Source organism: Anabrus simplex, chromosome 3 (genome assembly GCF_040414725.1).
Source record: "Anabrus simplex isolate iqAnaSimp1 chromosome 3, ASM4041472v1, whole genome shotgun sequence".
NCBI classification, from domain to species: Eukaryota; Metazoa; Arthropoda; class Insecta; order Orthoptera; family Tettigoniidae; genus Anabrus; species Anabrus simplex.
Genome location: NC_090267.1, coordinates 491,085,807 through 491,105,316, shown reverse-complemented (window position 1 = coordinate 491,105,316; position 19,510 = coordinate 491,085,807). Strand labels below are relative to the sequence as shown.

General features: G+C 37.6%; 1 protein-coding gene across 2 annotated transcripts in view; it reads right to left on the bottom strand.

Moving 5' to 3' along the window:
* Window positions 1-41: 41 nt before the first annotated feature.
* The window catches only part of LOC136866555 (ciliary microtubule associated protein 1A), an 85,590-nt gene continuing 66,121 nt past the window's right edge, over window positions 42-19,510 (bottom strand). Inside the window, exons 7-8 of one of the 2 annotated variants that reach the window (XM_068227098.1) lie at window positions 12,381-12,509; window positions 42-3,036 (exon numbers count right to left, since the gene is read on the bottom strand). In XM_068227098.1, coding sequence (XP_068083199.1) covers window positions 12,381-12,509 — 129 coding nt within the window. In that variant the 3' untranslated portion in view covers window positions 42-3,036. The remainder of the gene's footprint in view (window positions 3,037-12,380; window positions 12,510-19,510) is intronic. The other variant, XM_068227097.1, reaches the window with a different exon arrangement.

The following is a 19,510-nucleotide window of genomic DNA, read 5'->3' as shown; positions in this document are numbered from 1 at the left end:
GCAGCAGACTACAGTGAAGGAATGCAATGCAATTGTACTATTGCCACTATTTTATTTACAACCCTCGTATCTTTTTAATTTGGAATTATAAACATTTTCAGAATCATTATCTTAGAAAAACAAAATTGCCTTTATTGTTAACAGTAATAGCATTACATATAAGGAACTTCAATCGAAAGAACATTCCAACTATTAAAACTTTTTACCAAACGAATGTTCATTGACAAACTTAGGCATCCTTCACCAATGTCAGACACCAGTGCTAAGGGAGGGTTAACAAACATTAAGTACACTACAAACTGTGCAAGGGTTATTGAAGCTGAAATTTATATAATAAATTATATTTAAGTACAAAGAATTATGAATATGTTCACATGAAAATAGTTTACATTCTTTATCAATACATTTCATTTATTTCAAATATTTCAATAAATAAAGTTATTTAAAAAACACAACTTCATAAGTTAGCTCTCTTTTGTTTTTTATAATTGAATAAATACATGTAAGATGAGCAGTTTTAAAAACTTTATATAAACATAGGCCCACCTTAGAGTGCATACATGAATGCTTACTTGCTTGTTAATAATTGTTTACATTCAGTTTCTGTGACATTTTGAAGTATAGCATTTAAACTTAGATGAGTACTTCTACATTTTTGATATTTTTGCATAAATTCCTTTATCAGTTTTTCCACTTTCTCTTGCCATTCTGCAACCTTTTTAAAGAGGGACTCTACTGAAATTCATATTTTCTATCATTTTATCTAAATTCCACAAATTTTGTAAGATTATGAATATGGCTCTAAAAAACAAAAACAAAAAAATTGCCTAATAGAGAAAATATTTTCAAAATTATGGCACTTTTTTTTTTCAAAAAACAATTTGGTCTATTTTCAAAAAGACCTTGGTGTGACAATTTTATATTTATTGTTTTCAAAGCATAGTTTTAAATATTAGACAAGTCAAGGGAATGAATCACACGATTACGGTATTTCTCGTTTCAGTACATTCCTTGTATTTTTAACCGGATGTCCATTGCACCATAAATACCTATTTGGTCGTTTCTGTGCTTTAACACAAAATATTTCTGAAAGTTACGAACCATTGTTAAAATGTATTCTACTATAAATTTTAAACACTACATGGATGCACAAGGCAATCAGATTAAAACTGTTATGCAGCGATCATTTTAAATTATAGAAAAGTTTTTTTTCCAGCAATTTACACTCAAAAGAAACACTGCATTAACGTGAGTTTCTGATTCAGAAATGAGATGACTGAAGCTAGGTGCCTCATTTCATCATTCATCAACATCTCAACAAACCGGTTCACTTTGTTTGCTTTTTTTCCTGCACTTAGGCTTTGGCCACACTGCGATATGTGTGGCAAGTTAAAGAATTCACAAACCTGTGTTATACTATGGGTATGTCCATGCTGCAGGAAGAGCAGGTTTTCGGAGAGTAAGTGCACGGTCTTCTCGCTCGCCACTCAGTACTGTTCGTGATTTGCATGTGTTTGCTTCATATCTGCAGCATGACGAGACATCTGCTCTCAAAAGAAGAGAAATATTTCTAAAGTTCACTTTTATGGTTTGACATGTATAAGGAGTTTAAAACTCTACTACTGTACAGACTAGAAATTCAAGGGAGGAAACCAGTGGCAGCGTTCTTAACTACCTGTATGTGATAAAATTCTCCGTGAAAGTTGTTTTACCTGTTAATTGAATGAACACTTACGGTAATTTTCTAATACTTGTCTCCAAAACAGCCTTTCTTAAGCATGCATTATCCTTAAGTAAAGACAAAATGAGTCATAATCCACCGCTCGATTGACGCCACTTTGCATGGATAGTCCAGTGCTGTCCTGTCATCATACTTCGCTCGCTCATTCACCACCCACAGCATGACCGCAGCCTTAGAAATTCTCCAGTGATTCAACTAGAATGCATTTCACTTAGATTATAGATGTAATTGTATTATAACTAGATAATTTTCAAAACCACAGCTGTGATATAATCAACTCTGTAGTATCTTAAAATGGCCACACAAGGTTTTGAGTTACGTACTTGCATCAAAATATAATTATAAGGTTTTGGATTATTTCTAGACCAATGGTAGGAGCTACAGTTTGAAAATATTCTTGTGATAAAGTATTGTAACAGTGGATTGATGGATTGAGTTCTTCATTTCAAGAAGTGGCTGAGGTACAAATCCATTCAGTACAGATCGTCTTTAATACTGTCTTCATCTTCTTTTTAAAAAATTTTTTTTTCTCTTGGCTAACTTATAGAAACTGCCACAGTTAGTTAAACAACTATGAGAAACTTAAGAGTTGAGCATGTATAATATCCACCTACTACTAAAATTGTCATACTTTTACATCTTACAAACGTTTGCACGTGTAATATATTGTCATACAGCAATCAATTACTCCCTCAACTGTCCCTTGACTCTTTTCAGTGTTGAGTTATTACAACTTCATTTCTACTATGTGTTCTATATCATGTTTAGTAGTTAAATTAGAAGCTTTGTAAGCGTTTTACATTTTTGGTCTGGCAGTTATTCAGTTGCCATGCCCATTAATAACCACATCATGATTATGTGGTAAATTTTCATTTTTTGAGCATTACTTGTTCATTATTATTAGTTTGTTGATTTTCCCCTTCACAGAATCAAATTATTCTGTAAATATACAAATATCAGCAACTGGAATCATATTTACTTTTATAAATATGGTGTCAGTTGAAGTATTTGTGTTACACATGAAATTACAGTGCTTTAAACATTTGCAGAAAACTGGGAATTATATTCTAGTGTTTAGTTCATTTTATGTGGCAAGACTTATCTAAGGTGATAAAAAAAAAATGCAATGGTCATTCACAAATGTTGAAAATGATGGCTTGGAGAAAGTAGCATCTCAACATAGCTTCTGCATCTCTTGCAATGCTGCTGCTTTAATACACATGACCCTTCAGGACACCGATATGAGGAGAGTGTCTGATTCCGAAAGTGTGAGATGGGATGTTATCGAGTCTTACCTGAAATTGTAAACAAATTTATATTACAATAATGCTCTAGGCAACAGAATATTCATAAAATGTATATAATATGAATTTTACTAATTATGGCCTGGGAAGTGGAATCAAAATGTTATAATCAAAATCGACTTTCAACCTAATAGGTTGAAACCTATTGGAAGTCTACCTATTTCAATTACAATGCGGTCGTAAAAATTCAGTATTCATTAAAATGTTATTTTGGTTGCTGAGGCTTTGACTTATACCAAGTTTTTCATATTTTGTTGTTTGGTTCTTTTCACTGTACAACTATGAATTAAATTTTCATCATTCATCTGTAATTTTATATTTTTTTCTACTCATGAACATAATTTTATGGTATAACCACAATAAACATCAGTGGTGGATGGTGGTATCTGAAGCTGGGTATTGCACCAAAATTATTATCACATTTTTATATGAGAAGTTGACAGAAATAACAGGAAACTCTATTATCATTAGCTACAGTTATTCTTAGCATGAAGCCCACACACAAGTTCATCTTATGTTGGATTCAGATTCTATCTCTCACTTCTGCTAAAAACCTAACTCCATGACAGTACAGCGCTGAAGGGCCTTGACCTACCAAGCAACCGCTGCTCAGCCCAAATGCTGGCAGATTGCGAGGTGTTGTGTGGTCAGCATGGCGAATCCTCTCGGCCGTTATTCTTGGCTTTCTAGACCAGGGCCGCTATCTCATCATCAGATAGCTCCTCAATTCTAATCACGTAGGCTGAATGGACCTCGAACCAGCCCTCAGATCCAGGTAAAAAATCCCCGACCTGGCCGGCAACTGAACCTGGGGCCTCCGGGTAAGAGGCAGGCATGCTACCCCTACACCACGGAGCCGGCCTCTTACTACTACTAAATGTTTTCATTCCTCCCCTGAAGGGGAGTTGGGCTTCCTAGACGGTGACGCCGTCTCTCAGGCCAGGAGATTTGTTGCGGTGAAGGAGATGTGCGGAGAAGGCGAGGAGGCTGGCGGCCATGGCCTATACTAGGAACTGGCGTGGCATTCGCCTTAGTGCATGAGAAATGAAAACTGCGGAAAACCATTTTCAGGACAGCCGATGGTGTGGACTAGCCCCTCTCTATCACCCGAATACAGAGATGTAGAACCACGGACCAACCGTGGCCACTCTATAGTCCGAAACCCACTCTGCATCTGCCATCACTTCTGTATGTGTATGAATAAGTTTATGTATGGTATTGACTGTAATTAAAAATGTTTAAAATGTAATCTCACTTGAATTGAAAATTCGTCATCCTGTTTTTTCATTGATGCAAAATGTAGGTCATATTGTGGGTGGATTGGTATGGCGTACCCTTGTAGTGTGGAGAAGAAATGACCATTTTGGGAGGAGAGAAAACAGGAATTAAGTCATCTGCACAGACTAGTGCAATCTAACAGGGGCATTTAGAATAATTCCAAACAATTAATTTTTCTCGATAGGGGGCTTGCTGGTCTCGTGCAACATCCAAGGACCGGGTGGTGAGCATGCTACATACCGGCTTAGGCTCATCTTTGCTGAAACTACATCGTGCTGTGCTGCCCATTTGGGAGTTGCCGTAGGCAAGCGAACCTCCTGAGTTTGATTCAATGCCGGTAGCGTTTATTAATCCATTATGAAGCATTAGTACACCCAACGGCAAATTTGGTTGATTTTAACATATTTTAGAATTAGGTTTATTAAACTAAATAATTAGAAGAAATATAACAAATGAAGTGTAAGATTATTGGGGTTTGTGCAATACTGCAACAATACCACGTACCGCCCCTGATGAACATAGTCAGAGATAGGAACATACACGTAATGGGATAAACACAATGTCAGATCAATGTGAGAGGAGGAAGAAATAGAAAGAAGAGACACAGACAAAGATAATCATTCCCTTCCATTGCTTATAATATAATAAATGAAGTCAATCCTCATTCCATCATGCAAAGGAATTCATCACATTCAAAGAAGAGAAAACAAGACCTCTCACATGGATCCACTTTTTATTTTATCATCTTAATATGGCTATCATCATCATCATCATCATCATCATCATCATCATCATCATTATTGAGCCCAGTTTTAAATAAAATATGGATTCAAGTGGAATCCATCAAATATCTCCTACTTGACAGTGATTATATCACTATTATGTGCAAAAATGAAGTCGGGATGGTGATAATGTAAATCTGGTTCTAGATACAGGTATACCAGAAGTGATGGCATGAGCAGAAATGGTGGAAAATACACAATAGGAGAAGGAAAAAACGCCTTGTTAAACATGCGCTCTCAATTGAACTGTTTGTGAGATTGTGGCAGATAATGATGTTAAAAATAGCGTGTGACCTCAGGAGAGGCCTGGTGCAGATCTTTTCAATTGACACCCCTGGGCGACCTGCACTTCTGTGAGGATGGGGCCCTACCTGGGATGAAATTTAATTCTGAGGACAGCACACGTACTCGGTCTCCAAGCCTGGGGAATTAACCAATGAAGTCTAAAATCCCCGAACCAGCCAGGAATCAAACCTGGGGCCCGTTGGACCTAACGCCAGCAAACTAACTAGTTAGCCATGGAGCCGGATATAATGGTAGTTCACCAGTCCATTTTGCTGGCCCTGTGTGATGTAAGGGCATGTAAGTCTCTGGTAAGACCCCAGCTAGAGTATGGTTCCATTGTATGGGACCTTCACCAGGATTACTTGATTCAAGAACTGGAAAACATTCATAGAAAAGCAGATTGATTTGTTTTGGGCGATTTGTGAGAAAAGAGGAGTGTTACAAAGATGTTGCAAAGTTTGGGCTAGGAAGACTTGGGAGAAAGGAAATGAGCTGCTTGACTAAGTGGTATGTTCTGAGCTGTTACTGGAAAGATGGAGTGGAATGACATTAGTAGACAAATAAGTTTGAGTAGTGTTTTTAAAATAAAAAAAGATCACAATATGAAGATTAAATGAAATGGCGTATGGCTTTAGTGCCGGGAGTGTCCGAGGACATATTCGGCTCGCCAGGTGCAGGTCTTTTGATTTGACTCCCGTAGGCGACCTGTGCGTCGTGATGTGGATGAAATGATGATGAAGACGACATATACACTCAGCCCCCATGCCAGCGAAATTAACCAATGGCGGTTAAAATTCCCGACCCTGCCGGGAATCGAACCCAGGCCCCCTGTGACCAAAGGCCAACACACTAACCATTTAGCCATGGAGCTGGACAATATGAAGATAAAGTTGGAATTCAAGAGAACAACTGGGGCAAATATTTTTTTTATGGGAAGAGAAGTTAGGGATTGGAATTATTTACCAAGGGAGATGTTCAATAAATTTCCAAAATCTTTGCAATTATTTAAGAAAAGGCTAGATAAACAACAGGTAGGGAATCTGCCACCTGGGCGACTGTCCTAAATGCAGATTACTGGTGTTTGATTGATTGATTGATTGATTGATTGATTGATTGACTGATTGATTGATTGATTGATTGATTGATTGATTGATTGATTGATTGATTGATTGATTGATTGATTGATTGATTGATTGATTGATTGATTGACATATAAAATTTAAGATTAAAGATGGATAGGTGAAGGCTTGCCTGTATGTTGGCCACCATGTTCACCTGATATAAATCTTTTGGAATTTTTCGTCTGGGGACATCTAGAAATAATACTATACATGAAGCCTGTTGATACTGTTGAAGAACTAGAGCAGAGAATTGTCAATTGTCAACAATTCCACAATCTACCAAGCGAGGAGCTCATTGTGGCGATTAAGTACAGTACTGCGTCCATGTGCAAAGATGACATTCCGCCATTAATTCCCATGCAAATCGATTGTGACCCCTTGTTCACTGATGTGTTTTTGTGTCTCCTATGATGTATTTTCTACTGTTTTGACTTTTGCCATCACTTCCAATACACCTTGCGTATATAAGAACTGGACCAAAATCTATATTACTTCTGTAATCATGGTGCAAATTGTTTAACTTACAGAACTTTGCTGTAGCAACCAAAATAATTTAAGACAGTTTATGAATAAGTTGACTTATACCATTTGCAGTTGCACATTGAAGTTATACTAATACACATTTTGATTCCAAACAGAGCTTTAAAATTACAATATTGCACCAAAACCAGAGAACCAGAACTTGATGTGAACAAAATCCATCCTCATGCCACTAGGAGCAAAGTAAGTCAAATAAAGCAGTTGCGGGAACAGAAATTGCAAGTCCAAAGCCAAGTCCACAGAGAACATGCTTGATAGAATGATGCATAATAACACACAGTTCATCATGAAATCTTTGTGGATATCAGGTAAATGATCCTATGGTCGTAAGCTTATTGGTCTCTAAATAAAACTTAGGAAGGCAGGAAAGGTACCAAGACAAGGTTATCATAAAATTAATTGAAAGAACTCGTCATCCTGGTTTCTTCATTTTGTTATTAGCTCCCTCTGTGGACCAGTGGAAGAGTGTTGGCCTCAGGATCCCAAGATAGTGGGTTCAAACCCAGCAGAGGTAGTCAGATTTTTAAAGGGCGGAGAAAAGTCCATCCACAGAGGGAACTTGACAGTGAGATAGTGGGCCCAATCTACAAAACCAAAAAAATGACCACACCTCAGCTCCTAAACTCAAGGCCTTTGGGCTGGTTTGGTTTGATTTGTTGTTGTCCTATTACCCCACTGAATTTCTATTTGATCCTTGTCTTGGTGAGTTACTTTCTCCTTTCTTTTTCTGAATGCTGGTTGGTAAAGGGAAATATGGACAAAGAATGATAAAATATTTCATTAAGCGTGACCAGAAACATGCAAGTGATACTTTATTTTCCTCTTGTTTTGGTAAGGTTTCTCATAAAGTATTATCTATAGGCTAGCCTCTTAAGTGCTATTAGGGAATCTATATTGCAGTGAATTCCAAAACAAACTTCCTGTTTGAATTCATTGCAGTTTCATAGGCAAATGCATAAAGCATTGCAGCCAAAGCAAATGCGATGAGCTCTAGTTTTGTGCTATGTGAAGAGCAATATTAACAGATCTTTCTCAAGCAATTCTCTTGCTACTCTGTTTTCATCCTTTTATTTTACATGTCCAAACCATTTTAACCTTGAGAGAGGGTTTCTCTCAGGATTCTTTATGGATAATTTTGTTATGTATCTTTCTGGTGCACTGACACCAGGAACTTTATTTCTGCAGTGTGTTGTCTAGTGCAGTGAGTTTCCCTCATTGGTTGGCTGTCAGGTGCACCCAGTTTATCTTCCTCCCGTTGACTCATTACCTTCTGCCCCGCGGCATGGCAATAAGGACAGCACTTCTCTCACTTTATCTGTGCATGGCAAGAGATAACTATTAAAATTAAGAAAATGGATGCAGTTCACGTACTACAGTTAACTTGTACGGTTTCAATTTTAACATGTTTGTAGCTCGCTTCTTGTCCGAGTCGTCTTAGGGAGTTTGCAGGCATATGTTTTAATCTTTCTGCAATTTCAATTACTGTTTCCTTATTAAGTACACATTTCTTTAACATTTTTCTTCTTATCTAGTAAAGAACCAGTTCCATCAATTTGTTTACGAGTTTCCACACGATCTCTCTATGTGGAGGGCGTACACCTGGACGTTGTGTTACAAATTGCCATAGGAGTTCCCTGTAAGACGCTGTTCACATAAATACCCTTTCCTCTACCATGTACACATGTGAAGGAATATGAGAATTATACCCTGAAGTAACACTTCACAACTTGGGAACATGTGGAGGGACAGATCAGCACTTAATACACCTTCTGAGCACGGACATGAACTGCAAAGTGCTGTCGCTGCGCTGTGTAAAAGTATCCATCTGCCTCTGCCGGATCTTGGAATATGCAGGCTGACACTCTATTGGTGATCCACTGGGGGAGCTATTTGAAAATATTTTCCACCAATGGGACTCGAACTGGGTAACTGCCATTATATACACTGGACGTTGTAACAATCATGGTCACCAGGCAGGCATAACAACTCTTTCTTTATACTAGTTTTTAGGCCATCTCTTTGTATTGGTGTTTCCAGGTGTTTGCTTTTGTGACTGCTTATATGAATGATATACAGTAGTGCTGATAGCACCTCCAAGCAAGTTGGCCATGCGTCTGTGAGCTTGCATTCAGGAGATAGTGGGTTTGAACCCTGTACGTTAATTAAGGCCACCGTCACTTCTTTCCCATTCCTATCCCATCATCGCCGTAACACCTATCTGTGTCGGTGTGACATAAAGCAAATTGCAATAAGTAATAAAAATGATAGCACCATTAGAATGCTGACATTTCAGAATTTTAATTTCTCATAGTCTGCTAAAATCTCTTATGCTGAAAATAAAAAGGGCGTATGTTTACAATGCATTTTCACAAGAGAAACAGATCGTTTCCAACAACAACAACAACAACAAAAATGGTGGTAGGTTGTCACTACTGTAATTGTATTACTCATTAGTAACGCCTTCTACGCTCTTTTCGTTTAATTTCTTTTCTTCCCTTCATCATTCACTTTTCTCGTTTCAACTCTTACTTTTGCATGTTTTACTGAATCCTAATCAAATGTCTCTTTTCCATGATTAAATTTGTTATTCTGTACAACCGATTATGATGTATTCACAATGATAGCTGACCTCCAATGAAGCGTGCGAGTCAATACAACATCATCTTACATCAGAGTATGCGTCTGCTAGCACAAATTTTGCGTTACTTTGAAGTCCTATTTCATGCAACCTACATTTCAGATTTTCAATTCTTTTTTGCAACAGGTAGTCTTGTGTTTTTATCTGTCAATCGAGGCAGTAAACATAATCGTAAGTTAAGTACCCTCAGCGATATACGCGTTCTACCTAAACTCTAAAAGTGTCTTAAAATTTTTCTTTCTATGTACCTGTCATTGAGGAACGTAAGTCTACATTAAAAGAATCGTTGTCTCATATAATCCAGAATTTTCAGCACAACCTCTGTCTATGGAGGAGAGGATGATGAGATACCTGGGTGCTTGCGAGGGTGGTGGGTGGTAGATGGGATGACTTGAGGGAGAGATGGAGGGATATTACAGTTTCTTCTGGTGTGACGTGGCAACAATGGTTGCTCAGCCTGGTGTCGATACAGGTTTGAAGGTACCACATTAACCTTTGCACACAAACAGGGAATACATTACATGCCTGTACTGGAGAGATCTTTGTGCTAGTGTAATTACCAAGATAGTTTGGCCTTATCATTCAATGGCTTCCCTTTATCTCTGCTTCTTTCCTATTTGCCTTCTTATTAATATGTTTTTGAACCATGTGCATTCAAGACTGAATACGCCACTCCATTAATGATGGCTACGAGTGAAATTCCTAGTCCAGACAGATGCGGAGTGAAGCCCGTGCATGTATTCTACATGGCAATGAAAATGATGCGTATCTGTTTAACGGAAGGTTTCTTTGCCACGTTCAGAACCATTGATAAACAATTGCGTGTGGCCTCTCAAGAGGCTTTGTGCAGGTCTTTTGAGTTGAGGCCTTATAGCCGACCTATGCATCTAGGATGGGGCCCTACCTATGATCAATTCTAATGATAAAGATGGTACACACACCCAGCTACCCAAGCTATCGCAGTTAACCAATGAAGGTTAAAATCCCCAACCTGGTTGGGAATCAAACCCGGGAACCTCTGAATCAAAGGCCAGCGTGTTAACCATTTAGCCATGGAGCTGGATAAAATCGCCGCTGATACAGCAGACCTTACTTGTGCTGACGTAGAAGACAAGAAGTTTATGGAGGGCTGAATCGAGTGGAATCTCTCTTTCTTCAAACTGATTTCCAACTCGATACAGTACTGGATGCAGTGGAAGAAAGGCGTGTTTGCAATGATCCATCAGTTAAGTAAACCCACTGTATTCTTATCTTTGAGCATAGAATTGTGGATATGAACTCACTTTCTGATCTTCTAATCCCAAAATCATATCCATGATTCTACACTTTTCCACATACTGGAGAAAATGTATGAATGTAAAGTTTTTTTTTTTTTTTTTTTTTTTTTTTTACACCACTCTGTTTCCAGTAGTGTCCAAGTACGCTATACAATTCTCTAGAGATCTATTCTTCTCACTAATATTATACAGGAAGTTTTGGATAATAGGGTATATTTTCTTCCTCATTTTATATATGAGTATCATTTTGTATCTCTGTTCTTCCCTGACAAATCACTGGTCTCCCTCTCCTTAACTTGTGTAAATCTGATCTTGGTGAGCTTTTTCATTAAAAAGTCAATTTTTATGTTTCATACTTCCAATTACTTTAATTAGGGGCTGATATCTAGTCAGTTTGTCTCCTTAAACACCAATCACCACCTTAAATAATTTATGAAAGCAATTTACACCTTGTACCAGGTGTATGCATAAGTGTTTTCCGATTTCACTAAGATATAGCGCCAGCGAACAGTACGCAGTGTATGAATTAGACTCATATGTCAGTTTGTTTGTCTGAGATTAACCTACCAACACAGACAAGTTGAGCCCGCCAAACAATAGCGTCTGTGTTTTATCGTTCAGTGATCGTGTCGACGTTTGTTCCTGAAAAAAAAAACACATTTGTGGCATGCATTGCTTTTCATATTTAATCAAAAGGAAAAGGCTGTGGAAAGTCATTGTTTGCTGGTGAACATGCTCCATCGATTAGAACACGTGAGACATGATTTCGACAATTTAAATGTGGTGATTTCAGTGTGAAAGCCAGTGAGCGCTGTGGTAGACCACGAAAGTGCGAAGACAAGCAAGCCCGGCGAAACCGTTAATGCACAACGCTATCGCCAACAAATGATTAATTTAAATCATACATTGATCAAAAGACGACGGGAATGGGCCAGAAGACATGGAAAAATGATTTTGTTGCACGACAATGCACCATCTCACACAGCGAATACAGTGAAAGACACTGAAATCACTTGGATGGGACAGCCTTCCACACCCACCATACTACCCCGACCTGGCACCTTCTAACTATAACCTCTTCGCATCAATGGGGCACGCGGTCGCAGAGCATCACTTCAGCAATTTTGAAGAAGTTGGAAAATCGCTCAACGAATGGTTTGCCTTAAAAGACAAACAGTTTTTCTGGCATCGTATTCATAACTTACCTGTAAGATGGGTGAAGTGTGTAGAAGCCGATGGCCAATATTTTGAATAAACATAAAATTAATTTCCCTTGAAAATTACGTATTTCCTTTACCAAAAGAACAAGCAAAAACTTATGCATACACCTGGTATATGTGCAAGAGAAGGAATGAAGCCAAACCCCCAAGCAGAATGAGGCAGGAAGCAGCTTGCAAAGTGCACTGTACATTACCTAACAGGTACATGTTGATCCAGTCCCGTTTCTAGGATCGTGCACTAACTTTGTCGGAAACTTGCCCAGATAGGGCGAATGTTTTATGCCAAAGGAATGGCTGGGAGCCCAGGGCTTGGCTAAGGTAACCTGTGGGAGAGGATGAGAGGAAGGAGGTGTTAGTTCATTAGTGATTTTAAAACAGCGGTGTGCCACTGCTTCAACGTACACAATAATCGTGAACTTCTCTTTCTTTCTTTCTTTTATTATTGAATTGTTAAGAAAAATGGAAGGGGAATCATAATCCAAGGAAGAAAAATCAAAACCCTTGAAATCTCATGATGATATTGATGTTTTATCTGTGTCTGCAGAAGATCTGGAGAAATGGACAAGGTACATGAATATTGTTGTCTAGGTAGTAAAATAAGAATGGCAGAAGTAAAGAGGACACAAAATGCAGCAAGGAAGGACTTTCTTAAGAAAAGATATTTACTCCCTTCAAACCTTGATATAGGAATCAGAAAGATGTTTTGGCAGACTTTTATCTGGAGCATGGCATTATATGGAAGTGAAATGTGGGTGATAATTATCTCGCAAAGATCTCACAGAGATCAGTAGAGGATTTAACAGGGAACTGCATTCTATGAGTGTGTGAGAAATCTGGTGTGGAGGAAGGAAGTACCAATGGAGTGTAAAGAGGCAATGTAAGATGTACGACTGCCCAATACTGAAATATACAGTGCAGACCTGGGCAATGACTAAAAGACAGGCCAGTGAAATGGAATTGTGTGATGGCAAAGACGAGAGAGGACAGAGTAAGAAACAAGGACGTCAGAAAGGTAATTGAAGTGGAAAAGCTTATCAGCAAAATGGAGAGGGATAAAATTAGATGGTTCGGACATGTTAAGAAGTGGAAGAGGGAAAGATGCCGAGGCAGATGATGGAAACCCAGATAGAAAGAGCACTAAAGTGGTTGAGAATGATGAAGAATAGTATAATTAGAAGAGGAACAATGGTGGTTGGATAGAGGAAGATGGAAAGGTGCCACAAACATCCCAACCTGGTGGGAGCTGGATGAGGGAAATGGTTAATGGATGGATGGGAGAAAAAAGGAACCTGGGTGAACAGAGAAAGGCAAGATAAAACATTTTTAAGTGGCTGAATAACACAGGTATAGATTGATAAAGAGAGTTTTCTTAACAAGTGCTGGGAGGACTATTTAAAAACAGTGTGTTACAAAATTTTCACTACAGTGTGAATGCTCGACTAATCACACCTTGTAAGGAAATGGGGAAAAGGCTACTTCAGATGGCTTGATTTATTGCGGTGTTAAAAGCAGTGACACAAGTTATCTAAAAAACAGTTTTTCCAGACTGTGATGACTATTTATCAAACAATTGCTAATAAAGGTCATTCCCAAAGAATACTGTAACATTATATTTTGCTTTGTTTGTTGCAGCAAATCAGTATCAACTTATACATCTCATTTTTGTCCTGCATTGGGATCAGCTCAACTAAGGTTAGGTTTAATCCCACCATTCAATACTTATTTAATTTTTATGGCTAGTGTATGTAATCACTAAACATATTCCAGCTTAGAATCTAGTTAAATGATTAAAAAGTAGCCTACATGTCTCATACCTGATTTGGAACATCTTCAGCTAAAAAACATGTTGTGTAAAGGTACAAAAATTGGCATACGGTATATGAAATAAAAACAAAACATTTATGATGATGTTGATAATTATGAGATAAAATGTTCCTTTATGTTGAGCTAAAACACTCAACAAGTCATTGTTCAAATTTGTGACAAAATCTGTGTGTAAGGGAACCTACAAAGCGGTCTCCTTTCTTCAAAATGTTGGAGAAGTTGCTATAGTATTCTAGTACTGTACCGTATGTACTTTAAACTCCTTAAGAATAACCAAAGTTGAAGTTGAATCTTGATTTTGAAGTGCTGAAGGGAGTCTCCTGGCCAGTACCTGTTGAGATTTTATCTCATCATTTTTCATCATCATCATACCAGGTAAGTGTTTTTTACTTCATACGTACATGCCAATTTTTGTATCTTTACACATGTATTTTTAGCTGAATACCGGTATGTTCCAAATTAGGAATGAAACATGTACTTTTTATTGATTTAACAAGATTTTAAGCTGGAATATGTTTTGTGATTACATAGACTACCAATAAACAGTAAATAAGTACCGGTATTGGAAGATGGCATTCTTCCTTCAACCTAACCTTAAATTAGTATCGTAGATGTATTCATTTTTTATTTTGCAGTGTATTAATAATATTTCTTAATGCTTTAAACTCTGTAGTCTGGAAATCACTGCTGTAGTCAACAGTATCCTGATTCTTGTACGTATCTTGATTATTGGTTTAAAAAAAAAAATAATAAAAAAAAAAAAAAAAAAAAAAGGTTAGGTATTGATAAGGTAAAAATCTCATATCTGTTGCTACTAGATAGCATCTATGAGCAGATTAGCTGATTATTTTAGCATAAAAAAGCATAAGATTTGGAGATTTGTAAAATATAAATTATATTTTCTGGATATAAATTGCAGACATGTTGACATTAGTATGAATTACTACTACTTACATCTCACATTCCTTTCCTTAGAGAAAAGGAAACACCATATTAGCTGTGGAACAAATTAATTAGTTATTTCTATGAATCAGCTCTACTTAGTGAATTCCTGTTATGTTATTCATATTGGTAGGGAAACCAGAAAGTAAGATTCCTCATTTAATTACACTGAAGCAAAGGTATGCATTTTGCTGCAGTTTGCATGACTGCCAATATACTGTCCCATTGTAAGGTGGTGTACAAATACACAGGCTGTTATTACATTGTGAAAATCATCAAGAAACTGAGGGAAGATGTATAAGATAATTCAATTTTTGCAGACAGGAAACATGGAATTTACAGATATCCACCAACAGATTATGCTTTTGAATGCAGCAGCTAGGAAGTCCATCCAGCAAGGGTAGAAATGGTCAAATGACAAGTGAAAAATTATGGGATTGGTTGCTGTTGTTGTTCAATCATTCATTCATCAATAATCTGCATTTAGGACTGCTGCCCTGGTAGCAGACACCCTATCAGTGTTTCCAAAGGACTTGGAAATCCCTTACCAGTACTTCTCATCCTATAAATGAATATTTGCCCTAATTTGTCCTCTTGAATTCCAACTTCATCTTCATATTACAATCATTCCTACTTTTACAAGCTCTGCTCAAGCTTATTCGTCTACTAATGTATTTCCACTACATCTCCCCATTGGCAGCTCGAAACACAAAGTCGAACATCTCATCTCCCTTCTCCTAAGTCCTCCCAGCCCTAAGGTTTCAACATTTTTGTAACACTACTCCTTTGTCGGAAACCACTTAGTACAAATTGTGCTGCTTTCCAGTTCTCGTATCAACTAGTCTTGCAGACTTACAGTATATGCCCTCTCCTTTACATCCTTACTACAACCCTTAAATACTCTCACAATCATGTGAAGAGATTTGTATCCTTTCTTAACTACCTCGTTAATATGATTACCCCACTGAAGATCTTTCCTTATATTAACACTTAGGTACTTACAAAGGTCCCCATAAGGTACTATCACCCCATCAACACAGTCATTAAAACTGAGAGGACTTTTTCTTTCTGGTGAAACTTACAATTGTTTTAAGATGTAACTTAACAACATTATTGGTTCTTCTTAACATTAATTCAATGTACTCTACACCACCAAGACATCAGAAAGAAGAGGCAATAAAGTCAGTAATAGGGAGATCTTGGAATTGTAGTTGATATTTATAATGGAAGGTCCACATTCACTGTTAAACAGATAGACTCTGAAACTTCACTGCACATTATTCTGACTTAGTGAAATTTTGTGATGTTTCTAAGATACTTTATAAAAGAAAATCTGGACTTTTAACAACTTTCTGGATATTCAGCCCTTTAAATGAGGACAGTCATGGTTTTCCAATTCTTATGGCTTTGTGTTAGGACTACTTACTAATGGGTACAGAAGTTGTAAGCTGCATACCTTTGTTTCCAAGTAATAAGGAATAAGAAATACTAATGTCTGATTTTCCCTTATATTATCAGAATTATATACCATCAGAATTAGGGTTTCAATTGCTTACAGAAATACAATTAGCTGTGGGAGAAATTAATTATTTATATACATCTAAATCAACACTTTTCATGTTAGAATTGTGATTAAGACTTCCACCATATTCATGTTACTTTTCTGTTACAAGTTAGACTGTTACTTTCTCATTGTTTGGGTCATGTGAGCAGTTCGGATTCTGGAGCTACTGCCTCCCGTCATCTTCCTAAGCTGCCCCTGTGAATGTACATATATTATTAAGTTGACTTGCACTCATATTTTAATACTGAAGCAATATATGAAGAAGAAGAAAAGGTAGAAAACAAAGAGAAAAGAATTGCATTCCATTTTCAGTGCAATTGCATCAAACTTGTCCTTGACTTCTAGATGCTTTTACCGTGTGCAATCAAACTGAAGTGTAGTGATAAGAATTGCAGGATGGGAAAGAGAAACAATTATCCAGTAAGAATCATTTGGCATTTGAGTGGGTCATCACCAAGGGTCTGACTTTTTGTACTCCTGTTCATCATTTGTTTCGACACATTAACAGCAGATTTGCAGATGCCACATCCTTTGACTCCGCTGTATCCTGACGTTGTCATGCTGGAAAATGAGACTAGGGAGTACAGTACTTGGAGCGTTTGGTCAAGACTCTGTGAATTCAGATTGTGTCTCAACTTAATTGAGACCGTGTACTGAGAATGTAGGGCCCAAACTGACAACACCATTGTTGTAGATGGTACTTCACTTCTGGCACCTTGGTTCCCATGTAACTATTAAGCATAATACTTTATTGGTCGCCAAGCAATGGTAAATGCTACATGGACAAAGTGACATCAGGTGTTCTTTGTGACCGTAAAATCCCATTACGCCTGAAGTCTAAGATCTATCATACAGTTGTCCGCACTGTGGCTTTGTATGGATCCGAATGCCGGTCTGTTGTGGCTTCTTCTCACATCGCCAAATACACTAGTACGAATGTTCGCTGATACCATTCATACAAATGTTTGCTGAATATTTGAAGGGGAGTGTGTCCCTACACACCAGTTGCTTATGATAGAAAGGAAACGAAGATGGAAGAATACAAGTTGCTGGAGTGGCGTGCTGATTTATCATCAGCTATATAGTTATCTTCTGACTTACCATCGCCAAAGGATTCGAAAACCAGATGAAATAGATGGTGGAGAGAAACTCTTAGCTGAAATATCAACACTGAAACCACTCTTGATGCAAGGAACGTATCAACAAGAAACTTGTGAGAAAGAAAGAAAAAAAACCCCAGACTATTCTTTTAAGGATTACACAATCTATGGAATTCAGATTACTACTAGACAGCTTTCAAGACATTATTTGGGATCAGACAGTTGTAACAATACCTCTTCAACTGCTATTGGTCCAAATAGATGCTGGAGTGTGAGAATTTTGTCCTGAAAGTGGCTCTGAAACTTGTCAGAAATTTATTCACAAGTGTAGCTTACTTTTAGCCTCTCTGTCAATAGACAGTGTTGGGGGATTTTATCTTGTAAAGCATTTAGTTAAACTTCCTCAGTACTATCTAAATTTCGACTGATACATATTCAAGAAGTCTCTCTACTGAGAATACATAACAGTTCTAATTACAGGAAAGAGAAAACTAAATGCATATATCAACAAAAGTTAAAATACAAGGTGACCCAAAAGTCCATTAACATTTGCTGAGGAATATTGGACACACATGATTGGGATGACATGGGGTTTTATTGACACCAAAATATAGTACAAAAATGACCAACAGATGGTGCTGGATCACAGTATGTCAGGTACAAATGGCCAGACATGCTTGATATGGCGTTGGGTTTTATTGACACCAACAACGAGTGCACAAACAGGCCAACAGATGGCACTGGACAGCAACACATCAGTGATGCCGCACGAGACCCGTGTGCGGTATAAAAGGAGCGTCATGAGAGAGGGTGTCAGGTGCACTTGCAATCGCCTCCCTGGTCCCCCAACCTCAATCTGTGTGATTATTTGTTGTGGGGTTACCTGAAGTTGCAAGTCTACCGCGATCGTCCGACCTCATAGGGGATGCTAAAAGACAACATCCGACAGCAATTTCTCACCATACCTATGGAGATGCTGTACAGCGCTGTTCAAAACATTGTCCCTCGATTACAAGTATTGTTGATGAATGATGGCTGACATGTTGAGCATGTGTTATAAAGAATATTGTCTGTGCTAAACCTCGATTGTTATGCTAATTATTTCTTTTGTATCATATGAAAGGCCACCTGTTAGTCATTTTTTGTACTTCATTTTGGTGTCAATAAAACCCCACATCATGCCAATCGTATGTATCACATGAAGCTCCATCTGTTGGTCATTTTGTGTACTTTATTTTGGTGTCAATAAAATCCCATGTCATGCCAATCATGTGTGTCAATTATTACCTCTCTACCGCCAATATTCCGTGAAGTATTGTGTCGTCAAATGTTAACAGACTTTTGGTTCATCCTGTACAAACTTGAGACTAAGTTGTGACAGTCTTACTTTTTACCCCAAGATCTTCAATAATATTAGACAAGTAGTTGTTCTTCAAGTTAGCTTTCCATATTTCAATACGTAGCTTTCAGAGTTCTGCTGAAATGAATATCAATTAAAGTGATCTCCCATTTCGATACGTATTACACTGGTATGAGTATTGGAAAGGAATAAACAAGTGTCAAATCAAGTCATATGTAGAGATAGAAACAAGAAAAGGAACGCGAAAGAATAGTGTTACCAAAATGTTGCAAACTTTGGTCTGGGAAGACAAAGCAGAGTGTTCTGAGCCGACAGTGGAGAGATGGTATGAATTTACATTAGTAGATGAATAAATTTGAGTGGAGTTTGTAAAAGTAGGAAAGATGAAGATTAGGTCAGCATCGGAAGAGGAAAAGGATATGAGGGAAACCATGAAAATACAAACGAATTATCTCTATGTCTTCAAACAGTCTCCTCTCATTAATGCCAGTTCTTATACATCCATTTCATACTCAGCCCCTGACAAGGTCATTT